Source organism: Salvelinus fontinalis, chromosome 35 (genome assembly GCF_029448725.1).
Source record: "Salvelinus fontinalis isolate EN_2023a chromosome 35, ASM2944872v1, whole genome shotgun sequence".
NCBI lineage: Eukaryota > Metazoa > Chordata > Actinopteri > Salmoniformes > Salmonidae > Salvelinus > Salvelinus fontinalis.
This window is the reverse complement of record NC_074699.1, coordinates 40,405,586-40,429,326: the sequence shown is the minus strand read 5'-3', so window position 1 is coordinate 40,429,326 and position 23,741 is coordinate 40,405,586. Positions and strand designations below refer to the sequence as shown.

Sequence of the window (23,741 nt, the reverse complement as noted above, 5' to 3'; positions counted from 1 at the left end):
TAGTGATGCCTCAAGCACCGCTATGCAGTGCCTTAGACCACTGTACCACTCAGGAGGCCTCAACACATTGTTTCTGATTTTGTCTTGAATAAAGAACATTTTTGACCAAGTTAATCTACACATGTTGTATGTGCGGTGAAATAACCAAAGGCAATCTACAGAAATTGTTGTAGCCTGATGTTGTGAGAGGCTGCTGATGTATTGATTTGTGTAAGGCGTGGATAGGTGAAAGAAATATCAGGACAACTTCTCTCTCTCCAATGAATAATGTTTTATTAACTCTCTGGACGTAAGGCCTACACCGCCGTGGCATGAGTTACTTTTCCATCAAACCCACATCCAAACCAATCTCAGGCTGTTTAGGCTAACTCTGGAGGCCTAAAAGGATATCTCCATTTCATTTAGAACAAAACATTTTAGGATATTAAGAGTTCGTTATAGAAATAGCCTACCAACATAGGCCTAGGTCTTAACTCACAGCACTCGTTAGCGTCCTAAAATCATAAACATCCTGTAAATGTAAAACATGTGGTCAACAGATGGGGGTTTTTCTCTTCCAGATCTTTGAAAACCTCTAAATATTTATATCCAATTATAGAGTTGTCGTAGCGGGAATACTAACCTAGACCTACAAATCCCAAATGTTGAACACGGGAATGCAGATGGAGGACTCCGTCCTTCCGATGGCCATTTTAAAATGGATTTGCTGGTGAAATACTGTAGCCTACATTTTTAGTCTTAATCAATGTTGATCAAAATCGTTAAATAAGCTATAGTGTGATGTTGCTCAGTAAAAGAATAGGCCGTGAGAATATTAAGTTACAGACAAAAGTGTTTGCTGTTTGCTGCTCTTTCTGGCACGGGATGATCATCGCATAAAAAAAAGATTTCTACTCAAATATTTGGTCAACAGAACCTCAATGTTTTCCATCTAACTATAGGGATGTCATTATTAAAATAATGAACTGTAGACTAGATGCAATCGAAAATGTAATTTAAAGTTCACTGCCAGACGAGTCAAAACAATTTTGCTGGCTTGCACGGCAATACAGCTGCAGATCAGGTATTTTCTGAAGGGAAAAATAAAGTCATTATGAGCAAGAAAAAGAGTGAAACGACTTTTCGTAACGTAAAAAAGAATCCTAATCTGACCGACGCATGCTACATTTGGATTGGTTAAGGGTCCCGCTGACCAATGCACTTGTTTCTCAGACATTTGAACTGGGTACTGATCCGTATCGGTGAATCGTCACATCCCTAGTAGACCGACTACAGTTGTTTTATTGTAATACAGAGACGTTTGTGACCTTATGGCAGATTACTACTGGGAGATCACTACGTAGATCATTCATACATGTAAACCTGGTCGCTGACGTTGCTGTGGACAATAGATGTAGGGAGAGAACTCTCTCTTGCAGTATTTATGTGAAGGGACACCTACACATGTCCTATGGTTTCCTTTCACGAGCCACGTGTGTGTCGTTGTGTTTATGTGTGCGTTTGTGCAGGGTAGGTCTTTATATAATGTAGAGTCTGGTCTGTTGATAGCAACTACACAGATTGCTACATTACAGGGGACTCATCCCAGGATCCAATGCACTTTAGGTCCATGTGTGTCTGTGCATTGAGACCATGTGTCATCAGCACATCCCATCCACCTGGTATGGGCTGCCCTTTCCCCTACATATCCAAACACTCCTCCTCTCAACAGCCCTTAGGACGTGTGCTGTTTAATTAGATCCTCCCTCTCCTCCTCCCCTCCTCACATGTTAACATCCTCTCAGTTCTCCATTAGGCTTCCTGGCACAGGCCGAGCATAAACAGGCCGACAGAGAACTGATAACATCTGCAGATGGGCTGCTAGCTCCGCCGCGATAAGCACCAGCAGCAGGCCTTCTCTTCACAATAGGCCCCTGACTGAAATGTGTTAGCACAGCTAGGCAGACACAGAAAGAGAAGGGTGAAGGGAGGGCATTGAAGGGGCTAGTAATATTATCCCTCAGGGTTTTATCTGTCTGGCCATCAACTGGCAAAGGGGTTTTTGGTGTTTCTGCTCTCTTTATCCGCTATCAGGATGGCCTGTTGAGCTGGCTGGTGGAGGCTCCTCGTTCGGGTGGGGCTGGTGGAGGCCCCTCGTTGGGGTGTGGCTGGTGGAGGGGTAGTGGGGTTTGAAGAAGTGACGGTCGCTGAGAGACTTGAGGAAGAAGGAGCGCCTCAGACAGCCACGGAGGGGGCCAGTTGTGATTGGATGGCTCATGGAGTCTTTGTCGACACTGGTGTTGGATGTGATTGACAGGTCCTTACCGGCGACATCACAGCCTTCTCTTTTGAACCTCTCTCTGCACTGCCGTCTCTCCTCTCTCTCCATCTCTTCTCTGATAAGAAACAAGGCAAGAAAGAGAGTGAGAGGTTTGCAGTCTGCCCCGACAAAACATTTACCTGAGCTTTTGTAACGGGAGCAGCCACTCCCCGCGGCGCCACGGTCTCCCCTGGCAACAACCTCTGCGGGAAGGTCGGCACAAATGGGCCAAGAATGAGCTAAGTTCAGAGGGATAAAATAAGACACTTTAACGCGATTAAGGGCCCTAATGTAATCAGCATTGTTTCAGATACAACTCAGTTATCTGTAATGAAACAGGCTTTTCCTCTAGAAACAGGGCATTACCTTAGCTGGTGACTGGCAGGAGGGCTAGACGCACACAGGCACAAACTCGCTCATTCTTCTTCATCCTCTTCAGGCATATCAACAGACACAGATAAGCAGTATCAGGATCTGCATCCTGTAATCCCAGCGTTGAACATTTTCAAATTGTTGATTTACATTTCATGAATACACAATACCTCGTCTCCAGTCTGTTGATTAGGACACCCTGAAGCACATTTACATCAACCTGGCCGTGTATAAATTAATGAAGTCAGCCGAGACCCCCCACTGAGACAGCACTGTGGCTCACACACAAGATGGTTCCAAACTGGTATTGGCAGGTTTTGTTTGTGTGGAGAAGGTGCTGTGTACTGGTATTGATAGGTTTTGTTTGTGTGGAGAAGGTGCTGTGTACTGGTATTGACAGGTTTTGTTTGTGTGGAGAAGGTGCTGTGTACTGGTATTGGCAGGTTTTGTTTGTGTGGTGAAGGTGCTGTGTACTGGTATTGACAGGTTTTGTTTGTGTGGTGAAGGTGCTGTGTACTGGTATTGACAGGTTTTGTTTGTGTGGTGAAGGTGCTGTGTACTGGTATTGACAGGTTTTGTTTGTGTGGTGAAGGTGCTGTGTACTGGTATTGACAGGTTTTGTTTGTGTGGTGAAGGTGCTGTGTACTGGTATTGACAGGTTTTGTTTGTGTGGTGAAGGTGCTGTGTACTGGTATTGACAGGTTTTGTTTGTGTGGTGAAGGTGCTGTGTACTGGTATTGACAGGTTTTGTTTGTGTGGAGAAGGTGCTGTGTACTGGTATTGACAGGTTTTCTTTGTGTGGAGTAGGTGCTGTGTACTGGTATTGCATTCCTTGCAGGACATAGATTGACAGGAGCCATTTTGTCTTGCGTGTCCTTGGCCAGGAAGAGGCTATACGGACACGCCTGGTGCCCTAATTGATGACGTATTTCACTCAGCTGAGAGTCGAGTGGAGATGAATGGCGTCATTTCAGTCAGTCGTCCTGATGAGCCCTACCCAGATAGCTAGTTTATGCTGGCAGCAGCATGGTGCTAGTTAAAAAAGAAATGTATTTTTATTTCGTCAGGCGAGTGAGCAATAACTTGTAGTATTGGTTACCGTCTGTAATCTGGATGTCACTGTGATATGCCAATTAGCTAACGTAACGACAAGCCGGTGACCATGGAGGTGCTCCTCAGTGGGCAGCTGTGGGCTATCGCATGTCGCTGATGGTAGATAACAAGGCCAAATTTGTTCCATAGAAAAAATAAATGAAAACTCTGCTCATGTTCCCAGGTGGTATTTATTTCTAACAGCGTTTCCACCCGTAGCTCTTCATCAGGCATCCAGACCTCAGGGTGGAAACCTTGTTGGAAATGAAATCGCCTGGGAGCATGAGCAGCAGTGTGCAGCGTTTTCCTTCCTGTTTTCCAGGAGTTTGTCTACAACTCCAGCACCTGCTGAAAGTACCAGGATGTGAGGATGTTCTTCAGCTTTTGTTCCATGCTCAATTATATTTTGAGGGGGATAGCAGCTTACATGACAATTCACTTTTAATATTGCTAGTAACCATCTGGATACCACTGTGATACAGCCCACACTGCCCAGTGGGGAGAGTCGCAAGCCGGCAACGCAAAAACACGGGTCACAATGTGTCCCTGGCTCCTTAGTCCCACTAGCCAGGCTACTGCTGTCCTGCAGTAACTTAGAGAAGTAGCCTGATGGTTTAGTTAATATCAGGTCAGTAAGGAGAGGGAAGTAGCTAGGTGGTGTAGTTAATATCAGGCCAGTAAGGAGAGGGAAGTAGCTAGGTGGTGTAGTTAATATCAGGTCAGTAAGGAGAGGGAAGTAGCTAGGTGGTGTAGATAATATCAGGTCAGTAAGGAGAGGGAAGTAGCTAGGTGGTGTAGATAATATCAGGCCAGTAAGGAGAGGGAAGTAGCTAGGTGGTGTAGATAATATCAGGCCAGTAAGGAGAGGGAAGTAGCTAGGTGGTGTAGTTAATATCAGGTCAGTAAGGAGAGGGAAGTAGCTAGGTGGTGTAGATAATATCAGGTCAGTAAGGAGAGGGAAGTAGCTAGGTGGTGTAGATAATATCAGGCCAGTAAGGAGAGGGAAGTAGCTAGGTGGTGTAGATAATATCAGGCCAGTAAGGAGAGGGAAGTAGCTAGGTGGTGTAGTTAATATCAGGTCAGTAAGGAGAGGGAAGTAGCTAGGTGGTGTAGTTAATATCAAGCCAGTAAGGAGAGGGAAGTAGCTAGGTGGTGTAGATAATATCAGGCCAGTAAGGAGAGGGAAGTAGCTAGGTGGTGTAGTTAATATCAGGTCAGTAAGGAGAGGGAAGTAGCTAGGTGGTGTAGTTAATATCAGGCCAGTAAAGAGAGGGAAGTAGCTGGGTGGTGTAGTTAATATCAGGCCAGTAAGGAGAGGGAAGTAGCTAGGTGGTGTAGATAATATCAGGTCAGTAAGGAGAGGGAAGTAGCTAGGTGGTGTAGTTAATATCAGGCCAGTAAGGAGAGGGAAGTAGCTAGGTGGTGTAGATAATATCAGGCCAGTAAGGAGAGGGAAGTAGCTAGGTGGTGTAGTTAATATCAGGCCAGTAAGGAGAGGGAAGTAGCTAGGTGGTGTAGATAATATCAGGCCAGTAAGGAGAGGGAAGTAGCTAGGTGGTGTAGATAATATCAGGCCAGTAAGGAGAGGGAAGTAGCTAGGTGGTGTAGATAATATCAGGTCAGTAAGGAGAGGGAAGTAGCTAGGTGATGTAGATAATATCAGGTCAGTAAGGAGAGGGAAGTAGCTAGGTGGTGTAGTTAATATCAGGTCAGTAAGGAGAGGGAAGTAGCTAGGTGGTGTAGTTAATATCAGGCCAGTAAGGAGAGGGAAGTAGCTAGGTGGTGTAGATAATATCAGGTCAGTAAGGAGAGGGAAGTAGCTAGGTGGTGTAGTTAATATCAGGTCAGTAAGGAGAGGGAAGTAGCTAGGTGGTGTAGATAATATCAGGTCAGTAAGGAGAGGGAAGTAGCTAGGTGGTGTAGATAATATCAGGCCACTAAGGAGAGGGAAGTAGCTAGGTGGTGTAGATAATATCAGGTCAGTAAGGAGAGGGAAGTAGCTAGGTGGTGTAGATAATATCAGGTCAGTAAGGAGAGGGAAGTAGCTAGGTGGTGTAGATAATATCAGGCCAGTAAGGAGAGGGAAGTAGCTAGGTGGTGTAGTTAATATCAGGTCAGTAAGGAGAGGGAAGTAGCTAGGTGGTGTAGATAATATCAGGTCAGTAAGGAGAGGGAAGTAGCTAGGTGGTGTAGATAATATCAGGCCAGTAAGGAGAGGGAAGTAGCTAGGTGGTGTAGATAATATCAGGCCAGTAAGGAGAGGGAAGTAGCTAGGTGGTGTAGTTAATATCAGGTCAGTAAGGAGAGGGAAGTAGCTAGGTGGTGTAGTTAATATCAAGCCAGTAAGGAGAGGGAAGTAGCTAGGTGGTGTAGATAATATCAGGCCAGTAAGGAGAGGGAAGTAGCTAGGTGGTGTAGTTAATATCAGGTCAGTAAGGAGAGGGAAGTAGCTAGGTGGTGTAGTTAATATCAGGCCAGTAAGGAGAGGGAAGTAGCTAGGTGGTGTAGATAATATCAGGTCAGTAAGGAGAGGGAAGTAGCTAGGTGGTGTAGATAATATCAGGTCAGTAAGGAGAGGGAAGTAGCTAGGTGGTGTAGTTAATATCAGGTCAGTAAGGAGAGGGAAGTAGCTAGGTGGTGTAGATAATATCAGGTCAGTAAGGAGAGGGAAGTAGCTAGGTGGTGTAGATAATATCAGGTCAGTAAGGAGAGGGAAGTAGCTAGGTGGTGTAGATAATATCAGGCCACTAAGGAGAGGGAAGTAGCTAGGTGGTGTAGATAATATCAGGCAGGGTGACAGGCAGTTTTGTAGTCCGATAAAAACTGAATGGTTCTGAACACTCCCAAGTCCCAACTTCAGGCAGACAAAGAATTTGAAATCATTCCATTTTTATAACATTAAATGTACATTTTCAGTGAAAATCACTACAATATATTGTAACACTATCTAGTTACTTCCTTCTCCTTACTGGCCTGATATTGGCTACACTATTTACTTCCTTCTCCTTACTGCGGAAAGCGAAGGACACTGTGCCCCATGTTGTTGTCTGCTCCCCATTGAGTAGTGTAGACATTTGCATTACATTTTCGTCATTTAGCAGACACTCTTATCCAGAGCAACTTACAGGAGCAATTAGGTTTAAGTGCCTTGCTCAATGGCATATCTACAGATTTTTCACCTTTTCACCTAGTCTGATCGGAGATTCGAACCAGCGACCTTTCGGTTACTGACCCAGCGCTCTTAACCGCTAGGCTACCTGTATTATGCATCATGGTGACATCCAGATGGTAACTACCAAAATTACAAGTTATTTCTCATGTAGGCTGCTATCCTACCCAAAATAAAATCAAGTGGGGATGGTACAAATTGGAGATGGTGGGTGACCAATACTACAAGTTATTTCTCCCTCACCCATCGACATTAACATCGCTTTGTTTTACCAGTTTTAACTAGCACCATGCTGCTGCTGTTGTGATCTAGCCTGCGTAAAGTAGATGGGAAGGGCTCATCAGGACACCTGACTGAACCCAATCCATTCGTCTCTACACTAGACTCTCAGCTGCGTGACGTACGTCAACCGTTTGGGCACCAGGCGTGTCCGTATAGCCTCTCCTCCTTGGCCATGGGCGCAGGCCAATACATTTATGGTTATTTCTTCTGCTCAGGCATCTGTTCGGGACACCCCATCTAGATGTATGGGTGAATAGATTGCCGTCTTCATTTGAAGCATGTTGAAATGGATGTAAGTTGTTTTCCCCCACACATTGTCATGGTACCTTTTAATGAGGTTAGTGTTTAATGCCTTTTCATTGTAAAACCACACGTGTTATTAAAACCACTATAATCATTTCAAATGAGAAATTCTACACTCCAGCCAATTCTCACATTATCTTCACACAACGTGTGTGACGTTCCCATGGCAACCGTCCTGTCCCTTTTCGTCATCCGCAACATTTCTCTCAAAACAATGTATCTTTGTGCCATGCACCCTGCTGCGCCTCCTCCCCCGGGCCCCCAGCAGGCACTGACAGGCTACCAGTGTGCCGACCAACCAGTGTGCCAGGGCAGCAGATTGATACATGGTTCTCTTATGTGCCATTGTCTAGACCGGATTGATAAAGTTGGATTTATCTTAAACAACTGTCAATTCTAAGCAATGTTGCCCATCAAGGTAGCTCTGTGTGGTGAATTAGCCGTCATGCTAACTGTTTCTACGTTACGTCTCGCATTGACCCAGCAAGCCTGATTTATGTCTAAATGAATTTTACTGAGCCCTTTGGTGTGAACACTTCTCTGAAGACTGAGAGGCTTTGTAAACACGATGCGACTCTCCGCTTAGAAGCTCCTATTCTGAGACTCAAGGCAGCTGGGCCTCTGGCCCAACATGCCACACACACGCACACCCTAACACAGCCCTCCTAAATGTTTATGAACTCGACGTAGCTCCAACATCTGGGCAGCACCTGAAGCGGTTTAACGGCTCACTTAGTCTCTTGTCCCAGGGAGATATTTCTAACAGCAGCTATGTGAAGACGCCATTGATTTCTGGTCACCTGCACACAAGCCAGGTTGTTCCTGTCAACTCCTCTGGTGAGAAGCGTTCTCAACTTGACGGTGCGCAAACGCTATATGTTAAGTTAGGGCTGTGTTTTGTGTACAGTGACCAGCCCCGACCTCCTCAAATTCAATCCAAATGGTTGAATGGGTGTCATTGTCTTTCAGTCTGTTTGGTATTCAGTCAGAATGTGTGATCGTCATCTGACCTGAAATACCAAGGTTGTCTTATGGGTTGTCTTATGGTTGTCTTGTATTTTCTCAAGTCTGAGATTGGTTACAAGCCCAGGGTGTACTCTTTCTTGTCACTCAGCACCCTGAAGTGATATTTCCAGTCCAATAGATAAAATAACTACCCCGTCTGAAGCTGCCTCTACTCCGCAGTGTCAGCCATCCATCTTCTGTCTCTTACTTATGGAGTGTTCAGTCTATGAAAGGGTTGCGATGTGTGACGGCTCCCATGTTTTCAGGACTGAACTGACACAGGAAAAACAACCTGTTTGTGGTTCTATAGGTTTTAATGGGTTGGTGCCAGCTGCTGGTGCCATCTGTATGATTGGTGTATGGCCTTTCTAATACTTCAATATTCCCCTTTTCATAGGGCATGGGTGTCAAACTCTGGCCCGCGAGACAATACCAAATTACTACTAGAGCTGGCCCGCCGGTATTATACAGCGCATTCGCCGCTAATACTACGAATCCCATAATGCTCTGCTGTTTTCGCACGCCAATCAGGACAGGACCCAGAAACGCCCTCTCCTCTGTGACAGTAGTCATAGCAACATAGACGCTACAACTGTCAGCGCGCTATCCCTTCCCAAAAATGGCGAAAAGAAAGGCAGAAAACAGGAGCTTTCTGGACAAGTGGGAGGCAGAATATCAGAATATCAGATTAGATCAGTGTGCAATAATTAACGTTTTCTTTGTGCACTTTTTCTTGCTACAAGGCATGGGCTTGAATGGTTGATTTATTATCATTTTATTTGTAAAATTATTAGCCAGTGGAAAAAGTTTATTTTGGTATTTAAATCAGAAGGCTGCAAATAGAAAAGAGGCATACGATTTTTATTTACATTTTATTTATTTAATAAATGAATGCCATTGATGTGTTTTTTCATTTGAAATTCGATTTTGCATGTCTCCACTATTAAATTATATATTGTATGGTAATAAGCGATGCTTGTTCCATATTCAATGTTAAAGCAAAACTTGTTTGGGTCCATATTAAAAGGTTCATTTGTTCAATGTTGGCCCGCGACTTTGTTCAGGTTTTACATTTTGGCCCACTGGGTATTTGAGTTTGACACCCCTGTCATAGGGTATCAGTAGAGGCCATTTTGGTTTCCTCTGTAAATTTGTGTATGTATGTAGGCTAGCATTGTGTTAGTGTTTTGTATCTGAGCTCTCACAATCACACCTGTTGCCGCACGCTTGTAAAGGACAAATGCAGGTGGGATACAATTAACCTCTCCACTACACACGTACAATAATAGCCTTGTGTTTTTTAGTAGGGGTTCTCTGTCGATTCCTTGTCAGGCTCGATGCCAGTTACCCTGTCTAGATAACATTGGTGTAATGTCGCTAGATTGATGCCAGTTACCCTGTCTAGATAAGTGGTGTAATGTCGCTAGATTGATGCCAGTTACCCTGTCTAGATAACAGTGGTGTAATGTCGCTAGATTGATGCCAGTTACCCTGTCTAGATAACAGTGGTGTAATGTCGCTAGATTGATGCCAGTTACCCTGTCTAGATAAGTGGTGTAATGTCGCTAGACCGGCATCACAAGACGTGGTGTTGCATCTTCAGGAAAGATATGACGCTTTCGAAATCCCTTTTTTTTAACAAGATAAATCTGTGGTGAAGATGCTGCCAGACTGTTCATCGCATAATGTTCTCAATGTGGCGGTTTGTCAGGTGTTTGTGTAGTATGACAAAGTACCTCAGCGGCTACTTTATTAGATTACTCCTCCAACTCATTAATTAATTCAGTGTTTTCACTCGTCATAAGACGCTGTCCAGAGCAGCCCCCCCTCAGAGAGGATGTTGGTTATTTTCCCTCTTGCTGGCTTCACTGAAACCTGGTTATGGAGGAGCTCCAAGAAAAACAGCTTTTCAGGATGCAGTAGCTTTCCTTTAGATATACAGTGCCTTCGGAAGTATTCAGACCCCAGAACTTTTTCCACATTTTCTTACGTTACAGCCTTATTCTAAAATGGATTAAATCGTTTATTTCCCCTCATCAATCTACACACAATACCCCATAATGACAAAGCAAAAAACTGATATCACATTTACATAAGTATTCAGACCCATTTAAGAATGATGGAGGCCACTGTGTTCTTGGTCCTTCAATGCTGCAGAAATGTTTTGGTAACCTTCACCAGATCTGTGCCTCGACACAGTCCTGTCTGGGAGCTCTACGGACAATTCCTTTGACCTCATTACATTTACATTTACATTTAAGTCATTTAGCAGACGCTCTTATCCAGAGCGACTTACAAATTGGTGCATTCACCTTATGATATCCAGTGGAACAACCACTTTACAATAGTGCATCTAACTCTTTTAAGGGGGGGGGGGATTAGAAGGATTACTTTATCCTATCCTAGGTATTCCTTAAAGAGGTGGGGTTTCAGGTGTCTCCGGAAGGTGGTGATTGACTCCGCTGACCTGGCGTCGTGAGGGAGTTTGTTCCACCATTGGGGTGCCAGAGCAGCGAACAGTTTTGACTGGGCTGAGCGGGAACTGTACTTCCTCAGAGGTAGGGAGGCGAGCAGGCCAGAGGTGGATGAACGCAGTGCCCTTGTTTGGGTGTAGGGCCTGATCAGAGCCTGAAGGTACGGAGGTGCCGTTCCCCTCACAGCTCCGTAGGCAAGCACCATGGTCTTGTAGCGGATGCGAGCTTCAACTGGAAGCCAGTGGAGAGAGCGGAGGAGCGGGGTGACGTGAGAGAACTTGGGAAAGTTGAACACCAGACGGGCTGCGGCGTTCTGGATGAGTTGTAGGGGTTTAATGGCACAGGCAGGGAGCCCAGCCAACAGCGAGTTGCAGTAATCCAGACGGGAGATGACAAGTGCCTGGATTAGGACCTGCGCCGCTTCCTGCGTGAGGCAGGGTCGTACTCTGCGAATGTTGTAGAGCATGAACCTACAGGAACGGGTCACCGCCTTGATGTTAGTTGAGAACGACAGGGTGTTGTCCAGGATCACGCCAAGGTTCTTAGCACTCGGAGGAGGACACAATGGAGTTGTCAACCGTGATGGCGAGATCATGGAACGGGCAGTCCTTCCCCGGGAGGAAGAGCAGCTCCGTCTTGCCGAGGTTCAGCTTGAGGTGGTGATCCGTCATCCACACTGATATGTCTGCCAGACATGCAGAGATGCGATTCACCACCTGGTTATCAGAGGGGGGAAAGGAGAAGATTAATTGTGTGTCGTCTGCATAGCAATGATAGGAGAGACCATGTGAGGATATGACAGAGCCAAGTGACTTGGTGTATAGCGAGAATAGGAGAGGGCCTAGAACAGAGCCCTGGGGGACACCAGTGGTGAGAGCACGTGGTGCGGAGACAGATTCTCGCCACGCCACCTGGTAGGAGCGACCTGTCAGGTAGGACGCAATCCAAGCGTGGGCCGCGCCGGAGATGCCCAGCTCGGAGAGGGTGGAGAGGAGGATCTGATGGTTCACAGTATCAAAGGCAGCCGATAGGTCTAGAAGGATGAGAGCAGAGGAGAGAGAGTTAGCTTTAGCAGTGCGGAGCGCCTCCGTGACACAGAGAAGAGCAGTCTCAGTTGAATGACTAGTCTTGAAACCTGACTGATTTGGATCAAGAAGGTCATTCTGAGAGAGATAGCAGGAGAGCTGGCCAAGGACGGCACGTTCAAGAGTTTTGGAGAGAAAAGAAAGAAGGGATACTGGTCTGTAGTTGTTGACATCGGAGGGATCGAGTGTAGGTTTTTTCAGAAGGGGTGCAACTCTCGCTCTCTTGAAGACGGAAGGGACGTAGCCAGCGGTCAAGGATGAGTTGATGAGCGAGGTGAGGTAAGGGAGAAGGTCTCCGGAAATGGTCTGGAGAAGAGAGGAGGGGATAGGGTCAAGCGGGCAGGTTGTTGGGCGGCCGGCCGTCACAAGACGCGAGATTTCATCTGGAGAGAGAGGGGAGAAAGAGGTCAAAGCACAGGGTAGGGCAGTGTGAGCAGAACCAGCGGTGTCGTTTGACTTAGCAAACGAGGATCGGATGTACTGTCAACTGTGGGACCTTATATAGACAGGTGTCTGCCTTTACAAATCATGTCCAATCAATTACGTTTATCACAGGTGGACTCCAATCAAGTTGTAGAAACATTCCAAGGATGATCAATGGAAACAGGATGCACCCGAGTTCAACTTCGAGTCTCAGAGCAAAGGGTCTGAATTCTTATGTAAATAAGCAATTTCTTTTCTTTTTTTCTTAAAAAAAAAAAAACATCAAATATTTCTAACCTATTTTCGCTTTGTCATTATGGGGTATGGTGTGTAGATTGCCAAGGATAAGTATTTATTTAATCTATTTTAGAGTAGGGCTGTAACGTAACAAAATGTGGAAATTGTCAAGGGGTCTAAATACTTTCCTAAGGCACTGTAGGTGGTATATATCCCTCACTGCCTTTTTTCACTTATCTAACACAATTGTATAAGTGAACGAGTTTCTACAATGTCTTCAGCCATTCAATGACGTCAGACCTGTAATTCATTTGTGATTGGAAGGATGCATTTGTTTACAAACCAAGCTGGTGTATACAGCATCTCTTCCTCATGCTGATGATAGCCAGGCAAGCACATAGCTGTCTTAGTCTCTTTGCTGTATAAAGTATTCATTGTCCTGTGTTGGAGTCATGCAATATGCACAGCCTCTTAAGGCTCTGAACTCATCAGTGAACTGGGTCACGTCAGACACACACGGTTAGTGCTATTCAGTATCCTTGGGACGTCACTACCTGAAAGCTTAAGCCTTACCTATCCCTAACCTTAACCGTTAACCATTTTAAATGTCAACGTCAATGTGGTGACATCAGTGTGACGTCCCAAGGATCCTGGCTAGCATGGCCCACACACGTGGCTCGGCTCTCGTCTCCTTAACTCCTCAGTTAATAGAGAAAAACACTGGAACAAAATGGCCGCCTTTGATTCGGAGGGAGACGGCTGTGTTTGGATTTACGTAACAAGGCAATGAATGTTTGACAGCCAAAGCGGAGGAAAATGTAAGCGATTGTCTTGCGGAACGGTCGCTGGTTATTTATACTGCCCGGGAAGATGATTCCTCCCCCTTTTCCTGGTAATGTGAGCCCTGACCTCCCACAGAGCGCCATTTGGTGTTTACTACCAACCCAGAGGTTCTGAGGTACAGTACTGCCACCTTCCCAGCGACAGATTTATTTTCTCATACCATTGCTTTACAGCTTCTGTAAATTCTTCCCCAGCCGAGTCTCTCTGACACTTTGTGAACAGCCACAAAATGGATGAAAACATGAGTCTCTGCTGCTTGTGATTGTGTGAATCAGTCGGGCCTTTAATCCTCGGGCCTTTAAAGAACTCACCGTTGAGAGACTGGCTGAGTCATTGTAACAGAGGAATGATTGTGAACCTGATTGAAAATTCTCAGCGATGTCCTAAAACCTTGAATAAGTGAATTAATGACCTCTTATACTGCAGTATGGCCTCAAGGGAGCATGGCTGGGATTGGCTACGGACCATAGAATTAAAGAAACAATAGGCTATGGATGCCTAGATGCGATTTTTAAATACCAAGGCAAATATCCCTGCAGTATGTACAAATTTACACGTGACATGACACACACCATAGCCCACACATGGCATATTTTCTGCATTATCAGCATTTTGTGAATGATGCTGCGTCTTCAATATCACTCAGTCTGGCACAGAGAAACGTCTGATCGATCGCATGTCTTCACACTGTTCTAAGTCTTCATATTGGGTAGGGTGTTGACAATATCCCCCGCAGTGACCAGGGTCATCCTATCAAATCACGGCTTGATGCTCTGAAACGGCGGGCTCTGTATGCCCCGTGGAATTGATCAAGCGTCCGGCCAATAAGAATGTGATTGTTCTGTTGGTGTGTTCAGCCAGTGTGTGAGAGTGTACCTGAGAGAAGGGGCATGCTATGGGGTGGTAGCACCAGTACGTTTGTCACAAGTCACTTAAACGAGGCTACATTAGGGGTCTTGATTTCAATGGCACGTTTCCTGTAAAAACGTGTTTATTTTATTTATTATTTTAAGGTGAATTATAAAGGAACTGACTCTCCCAAAATGTTCATCTGTGTTCCAGTGCCTCGGGCATTTCTCTCCCTGCCCCGTCCACACCACTGTTACAAACACGGGCCAGCTATTGCTCTTGGATGATTGGCATTGACAGGACCGGACAGGGAGAAGGATAGAACACCAGGTAGAAAACCAGTCCTGCTGAAACTCAATAGCCGTGTATGAGGTACAAACTTCCAATCCGTGGGCAATTCCAACCCCCCCCCCCCCCCCCAATTCGGGAAAGAAACTTGATCTTAACGGGCCTGGAAAAACAGGCATGACTAACTCTCCAGGAATGTCTCCTGGTCAAAAGGAGAACGCCAGCTATTTTCTGCCGTAAAGAGACTAATTCTGTTGAATTTCGTTGGAGAGATCCCTAAAGCTTTTCTGTATGTGTGTATGTGTGCTTCTAAAATTCCTAATTCTGTTGAATCGAGTATACGAAATCCCTAAAGCCTTCTGCATATTCCGTTAAGCTCTCTTTACTGATTCTAGACCTGCTTTTAATTAAAATGGTAGGAGCCACATTGTGTGATGCTCAGTTTGCTCAGAGGTGGGGAGATCCTCTGTCTTTTCACGGGTATCGTCCTTAAACCAGACATTGTGCTGTTTCACTAATCTCCAGAATGATGATTACTTTTACTACCAACAAATGCAGGTAATGTAGGTTTTTAAATCAGTGAATGATGCAAGATTAAGCAGATTTCTTAGTCATCTTCCCCGGTAGTTTGACTTGAGCTCCAAAAATGACATTTGTTAAGTATGTCGTTTGCAGTCTGAGTGGAATAGGTTATTTTAATTGCAGCTCTGTACACCACAGATAGTCCTACAGACCGACGATAACGGGGAAGCTGCCCTGCATTTGCACTGCATATCAAACACTTAAAACTCTCTATTGCTCTGAGTTGATATGGGCCCATCTCATCACTCAGTGTTAATAAGAGTAAAAATGGTCGGCGCAGCAGCGCCTCGTGATAGATACCGTCTGGCAGGCGGCTGGAACATGAGGAGCCACCCTGTCGATTAAATGGGACAATTGGGATTAATTTAGTGTTAGCTTTAGAATCTCCCTTCTATCTCACACACACACACACACACACACACACACACACACACACACACACACACACACACACACACACACACACTACCACAAATTGATGCACTCACCTCCGGTCCACTGTAGATCTGATGTGGCAACAGGAAAGGGAGGCCATCACTGTGGCAACAGGAAAGGGAGGCCATCACTGTGGCAACAGGAAAGGGAGGCCATCACTGTGGCAACAGGAAAGGGAGGCCATCACTGTGGCAACAGGAAAGGGAGGCCATCACTGTGGCAACAGGAAAGGGAGGCCATCACTGTGGCAACAGGAAAGGGAGGCCATCACTGTGGCAACAGGAAAGGGAGGCCATCACTGTGGCAACAGGAAAGGGAGGCCATCACTGTAGCTCCAGGGCCTAAATACAAAGTGAAGAGCATGGAGAAGGTGCTCAGGGCACTGGTCATCCAGGCAGCCAGCCAGTCATCCAGCAAGCCAGGCTGGTAGAGAAGGTACACTCCCACCTGTGTGTGAGGTTGGGTATTGTGATAGTGTCTCCTTTCGTTTCCATTAAATGGACAATATAGTACAGGTTCTGTTCTTTCCCTCCCTCTGTTGACGTTCAGTCCTAACTAACCCCAGTTTCCTCCCTATTTTCCAACATAGCTATTTAATGACGTCCCTGGGGTCCTCAGGCAGCTGTGAGGCCTGGGGCAGCCATGTATATGCCAGGCTATATGCATCCCACATCTGGAGGCAGATCACCTTTCGGGCATTGTTTTCAAGGTTGTCTTTGACGTATCATGTCCTGTACCTAACACAGTGCTGCATTTACAGATCAGAATCTACCCGAGAGGCAGACATATAGGACGGATTCTCTGTCACTGCAGCCACATCAACTCAGAGGCCTTTGAGGTTTTATGTGAACTTTTTCTGTTAGAGTGAATGTGTAGTGGAGAAATCTGCAGTGTTTGACTTTGTCTGTCTTATACAGTATTACAGAGAGCATAGAAACCAGGCTGTTGTGTGTATGTATGACGACACCACTATGGAGGTGTTTGTTTGTTGCTGCTGCTGCATCTCCCACACACCAACAGTTAGAAGAGATGTGGTGCTGAGTGGAGACGGGGTCTCAGCGGTGGACGGGGGTCTCAGCTCTCAGCCTTCTCTGAAGTGGGATATATTCCAGAGCTGTCACTCTCTCACCACCCTCACCCCAACCCCCTGAGAGGGGAGCCCAAAGCCTGTAGTGACACACACGCACGCACACACACAGCTTCAACACTTCTTCCTGTCTGCGGACACACAGCTTCAACCAAGCCAGAACAAACAACAACCACTGACTCCGCATCGCCAGGGAAACAGCCCGGCCAACCAAAACATTCACACAGACCACCATCACATTAACAGGCCTCACATTGAATTCTTCCCCCATTTTGTGTGTGTGTGTGTGTGTGTGAAGTGGCCCAATGTTTTTAAAGACCAGATCGTCTAACTTCTATATTATAGTATACTTGCACCGTGTTTCCATTTCGGTCAGGCTTTCTTTCCAAATGAAATGTTGTCGCCGTGTCGTTTCTCGACATACGCCGCTCGGCATAGACCGAGGTTTCAGATCAATGGCTTTAAACGCGGGAAATAATTATCACAGATGAAAGTAGGGAGAGGAACACAAACAGCCTGTGGATTCAGCTTTTTAATTAGTGTTGCGAAATATTTTCTCACTACGGCAAATTAGCCTCCCTGGGTTCTGGAGCGTTCTGTCAGGGATGATAGACGCATTACTTTACACCAACGTGGATCACAGCCAGGAGTAGTTCAGGCTGGGGTTATTACCTCTTACAGATGGATTAGGAATGGATCGGATTTGGAAAAATAGATTTCTGTCCCACTGTTAGGTAATAATTGCAAATCTTGAGATCAGGCCCACTCGTAAACAGATACGTAGGCATATTTCCTGATGAAACACATGAAACTGGTTGTACAGCTGTGTAGCTGTAGGCAGTAGCATACTGGCAGAACTCAAGCCTCTTTTGATCTGTCTCCTCGTGCTCTCCTCCTCTTTTGCTCTCCTCTCAACTCAAACATGCTTATGTGTCATCAAAGCAACAGCAGAACAGAAATGAAAAACATGAACTTTTAACACCAACCTTCCTCCCTCTTCCTCCCCAGGTATGCCCCGGTTCTCCAGCCAGCCGGCAGCAGCCAGCATACGCCTGGGAGACAGCCAGGTTCTGGCGTGCGACGTCAACCCAGACCTGGTGCCTTTAGCCCGGTGGGAGCGTGAGCGTGAGCCCCTGGAGCTGAGCTCTAGGCTGGTGCAGCTACCCAACGGAGCCCTGGTGGTGAGCAACGCTTCGGAGGCCGACGCTGGGCTCTACCGCTGCATGGTGGAGAACGCTGGGCCCGCCAAGACCAGTGAAGAGGCCCAGCTCACAATACTGCCAGGTAATACTATAGATACAATATAACAAGGACCGATCTAGACGTCTAGTGTGTGCAATAACCTTTCTTCAGCATCTCTGCTTTGGCAGAGGAAAGAAAAGGTACAGTAGTTGTATAATTAAGCAATAAGGCCTGAGAGGATGTGGTATGTGACCAATATTCCACGGCTAAGGGCTGTTCTTATGCAAGACGCAACGTGGAGTGCCTGGACACAGCCATTAGCCATGGTATATTGGCCATATACCACAAACCCCCAAGGTGCCTTATTGCTATTATAAACTGGTTACCAAAGTCAAAAAAAAAAAAAAAATCATGGTATACGATCTGATTTGGCTTTCAGCCAATCAGCGTTCAGAGTTCTAACCACCCAGTTTAGAATTAATAACAGTATTTACAGCATTCAATCGTTGGAATTGTAAGAGTTGTTGCCCTGTGCCTTTCTCTGCTGTTGTCATTCTAATGGAATCCAGAAAGAATAAAACCCTGTCCTCAAACGTTTACATCAAAAGGTTCAAAGTTCTGGGCAAAGACACAAAACATCCACATCAAATTAGATATTTTTCTTGATCAAATAACATGGAAAATAACCCCTCTTTGTGCAGTATTAATTTACCATCTTTACAAACCACTTAATGTACATTACTGTGTTGTATATAGGCAGGTCATCTAGGTTTGTACCTGTAGACTTTCTATCACCATGAAGAAAAACAATGTACACTACAGTAATTGAGTACTTTGAGACATCAGGTGGTTTGTGATGAGATGTGATGTGGCTCATCTGGTACGGCATGGTGCTTGCAATGCTATGGTTGTGGGTTGGATTCCCACAGGGGATCGGTACCAAAAAGTATAAAAATGTATGTGCTCACTACTGTTAGTTGCTGTGGATAAGAGCGTCTGCTAACATGGAAAAGGAAGGCATCGACCGTTTCAGTTTTCACATAGAAATAATTTGGATTTGCAAAGTTTTTCAAGAAACTGGAAAACGTATCAAGCAAGTATTTTTATATTCCACAAGTATTATCATATTAACTGTTATCAGACTCAAGTTACAAATGCTGGTAAACACTCAAATACATTTAGTTTTTTCAACAAACAAAAAAATATCACAGAATTAGTGCAGTGGACCTTTACTAGTCCTGTATTAGCGCCCCGATTCTAGACATCTTCAGCTCGCAGCACCCCCCCACGCCGAAACTACTTCCCGCTGCTATGGCTGTAGACTACTATTGGCCGATACTCGGAGCAGACCCCTCGTGGTCAGACATTACTGCCAGTTGAACACTGAGAGACTTGTACATGGTGTACCACTCCTCCACTCAAGTAATTTACCTCCAGCATGAACACATTTGACCCGGCCTCATGGAGAGAGAGACTATCCTCTGTGTACAACGTAGAACACTAAATAATGCATGCAGAGCAGAATTAGGCCGATACCCGCTAATTATCAAAATCCAGAAAAGAGACGTTGAATTCTACAACCACCTAAAAGGAAGCGATTCCCAAACCTTCCATAACAAAGCCATCACCTACAGAGAGATGAACCTGGAGAAGAGTCCCCTAAGCAAGCTGGTCCTGGGGCTCTGTTCACAAACACACCCCACAGAGCCCCAGGACAGCAACACAATTAGACCCAACCAAATCATGAGAAAACAAAAAGGTAATTACTTGACACATTGGAAAGAAGTAACAAAAAAGTAGGACAAACTAGAATGCTATTTGGCCCTAAACAGAGAGTACACAGTGGCAGAATACATGACCACTGTGACTGACCCAAACGTAATAAGGAAAGCTTTGACTATGTACAGACTCAGTGAGCATAGCCTTGCTATTGAGAAAGGCCGCCGTAGGCAGACCTGGCTATGTGCTCACTGCCTTACAAAATGAGGTGGAAACTGAGCTCCACTTCCTAACCTCCTGCCCAATGTATGACCATATTAGAGACACATATTTCCCTCAGATTACACAGATTCACAAAGAATTCAAAAACAAAACCGATTTTGATATCCTCCCATATCCTCCCGGGTGAAATACCACAGTGTGCCATCACAGCAGCAAGATTTGTGACCTGTTGACACAAGATTTTTATTAAATGTTTTTATTTTACCTTTATTTAACTAGGCAAGTCAGTTAAGAACAAATTCTTATTTACAATGACGGCCTACCCCAGCAAAACCCGGATGACGTTGGGCCAATTGTGCTTCACCCTATGGGACTTCCAATCACGGCTGGATGTGATGCAGCCTGGATTTGAACCAGGTACTGCAGTGACGCCTATTGCATTGCGATGCAGTATCTTAGACCACTGCGCCACTCGGGAGCACAAAAGGTCAACCAGTGAAGAACAAACACTGTTGTAAATACAACCCTTATTTATTTTCCCTTTTGTACTTTAACCATTTGTACATCGTTACAACACTGTATATATACATATGACATTTGTAATGTCTTTATTATTTTGGAACTTCTGTGAGTGTAATGTTTACGGTTCATTTTTTGTTTATTCCACTTTAGTTTATTCCAGCCCTTTGAATTGAGAGACGCACGCACACACGGAGAGAGAGCACCCAGTGGGCTTATCAGAGGGAACTGTAACTCAATCTCCACTCAAAGGGGGCTGAATTCCATTGTGTCACAGCTTCAACCGCCAGAACTTTTATTTAGTGGAGTTGTTCAGGGCTGGGGTCTGTCAGGCAGCGCAGAGAAGATATTAGAGGTGGTAATCAGACTTCAACGCGTCCCAGCTGCTGTATTTTTCTATGTCTCTCAGTATGTGTGGCTGAGAGTGTATTCAAAACACACTACCACAAGCACACATACACACAAGATGTTTTGCATCATAGAAGCAACAAGGCGTTTCAGGAGTTCTTTGGTGGTACCATACATGGACTGAAACAGTTGACTGAGAGAACAATGGGGGGGTCCGTTGCATTTCAATTGAGTTAACTTCAAAAATCCGCATCGAAAATTAATGCAATTGTTTTCAATTCTTTGAAGGGAATTTCAACTAATTTCTTGAATTGACTGAAAAGGTCTTAAAATAATTAAGAGGTTAATCACACCTTCAGAGTCACTGTCTTTTCGCCATCTCAAGGGGTTAACTTTGGGCAAAGCAGTTCAGCCAGTTGGGCGACCTGAGTGGTCATCAGAGGTGTTGGTCATTTTACTGATCAGATCTCAGGATGGGAGTCTTTTGAAGTGAGGAATGATGACACACGTTAACCAGAGGTCGACCCTGCTCTTTGTTTGGACAGAAACCGGAGAGGAGAGAGAACTGGAGTTCCTGGTAGAGCCACTTCCTGTGACCAAAGTGGTGGGGGCCAGCTTGCTGCTGCCGTGTGTGGTGACGGGTTACCCAGCGCCCTACGTCCGATGGATGGTGGGAGACAAGCTTGTCGAGGAGAGGTGAGTTGGACCCGAAAGCCCTATTTTTAGAGAGAATTTTAAATGTGTATTCCTTGCAAACCCATTTCTTCCAACTCAACAGTATAAATCAAACAGCTCAAATGGCTGTCCAACTGGAAATACTTTTTTCATCTCCTCATTGCCATAAGTTACTTTGTTTATATCCATCCATGTTAGCACAGAAATCAAGTTGTGTTCATTTGTAGTGTTTGAATCATGTTGATGATTGAATCAGTCATTAAACATGTCCGTAAGGTAGTGTGACTGTGTTCCTCTAGCCCTCAGACGTTCCTAGTCACACTCCTATAGCAGTACCAGCTTCCTTTGTGCCTTGTGCCCAAAGTGCAAACACTTAAAGAGCTGGCGCCTGTTCCCCGAGGTGTTAACGCCACTGGGCCTGAGTGTCTGAGCGCGCCACCGACGGGGCCAAAAACACTGCCACTCCAGCAGGGAGACAACAAGGACGGGGCTGCCAGCCGTGTCAGGGAGTTCACAAATCAAAACCCCGGGAGAGTGTCACACTCTTAGCACTCCCCTGGGAGAGCTGTGGATCAAGCCAATCCCTTGGGAGAGCTGTGGCTCAAGCCAAACCCCTGGGAGAGCTGTGGCTCAAGCCAAACCCCTGGGAGAGCTGTGGCTCAAGCCAAACCCCCAGGAGAGCTGTGGCTCAAGCCAAACCCCCGGGAGAGCTGTGGCTCAAGCCAAACCCCCGGGAGAGCTGTGGCTCAAGCCAAACCCCCGGGAGAGCTGTGGCTCAAGCCAAACCCCCGGGAGAGCTGTGGCTCAAGCCAATCCCCCGGGAGAGCTGTGGCTCAAGCCAAACCTCCGGGAGAGCTGTGTGGACAGAATAGCTAACAGAGTGGTTACACGGGCTATCTGAGTTGACCCTTGTATTCATTTTCACTTTTGCACGGTCTCTATACACACACACACACAGGACTCTACACACTCACGCACACTGACACACACAGGGTCGAGTTCTGGTCAATTCCAAAGTTCCTGCCTTGGTTTGTGTGGGTTTTACCTGGTTACCACACAGCCGTGTTTTCAGTTTGTCCCTTCCGGTAATAAGTATGTAAGTGAAGGGGACAGGCTAAGAAACAGAGACGAGAGATGAGGGCTCATTATTTTGGTTAAGAACGTTGTCTCGCACATTTAACACATCTCTTCTGAAGTTCAGCTTGTCAAGGACATTGTCTCCTTCTAACAAGAGAACATCTTCAACATAGTGTCAGACACTTTCATATCAGCTTCTGTCTCAGTCCCGGTAGAGTTGACTATCTCACTATCTTGGTATATTGGTCTTGGATGCACTGTGTCATTTTTGAAAACCACAGCTGAGTGTGGCAGACTGATAATAAGAGTTATTAAGTTAAATATTCATTACAATATATGTTCTTCATTGCCCACATTCCAAATATCCCTGTGGTACTCTGGGATGGGGGGGGTTGAGGGGGTGCTTACATTGTTAATTAGAGCGTGTGCTGAACAAATGGGAGGTCCTCCCTTCTTACCCAGGCCACTTTACCCAGGAACACGCACAGCCGTGTGATGAATACATTAAGTTAGGCCATTCTAACATAGTAACACAGGATTGACAATTAAGCAACCGCTGGCAGAGTGGAGATCTGATCTTGTTTCTCCTCCAGCGCGTCCCTTCCCTCCAAGGCAGACTTCAGAGGAAGAGAAGCACTGTCACTTTGTAATAATTGGAACGGAGGGAGGAAAAGAGGAGGGAATCCGTACGGAGCCTCATAATTGGTTGACTGTATGGAACCGTATCGCAATCAGAGCTGTTGAAGTAGACTGAATCCCGTATCTCCCACGACAGGAAGTTTATGGAGATGTGTAGAGATGGCGATGACTCGGTAAGAGGACAAAGTTGATTTATGTTAAAGCTCTGGCGCTGACACTCGAAGGTGGTTGATGTCTCGCTGCGGTAGCATCTCTGGCATGGTAAAATACCCTGTTGATAGGATGAGTCAGAGAGAATATGTTTTAAGATGGAGAGTTGGAGGGAGAGGGGTCTACAGTTTCTCTACAGGGTTGCCTCTACAGGAACTCCTCTGGCTAGTCTGTTTCTTAGAGGTCTGGAGATTCATTCTACTCAACAGTGACTGTTCAACACATTGGTAGTAGTCGTTAGTGTGACTGAGGTTCAGAAGCCCTACTCTCGTTATAAGTCTCTCAGGACAGACATCGTAGTTCCATATTCTATCTGCATAGCCAA

General features: G+C 45.6%; 1 protein-coding gene across 1 annotated transcript in view; it reads left to right on the top strand.

The window, feature by feature from the left end:
- The window catches only part of LOC129834863 (neogenin-like), a 211,934-nt gene that overhangs the window by 97,623 nt on the left and 90,570 nt on the right, over nt 1-23,741 (top strand). Inside the window, exons 3-4 of the mRNA XM_055900197.1 lie at nt 17,834-18,109; nt 21,361-21,511. Coding sequence (XP_055756172.1) covers nt 17,834-18,109; nt 21,361-21,511 — 427 coding nt within the window. The remainder of the gene's footprint in view (nt 1-17,833; nt 18,110-21,360; nt 21,512-23,741) is intronic.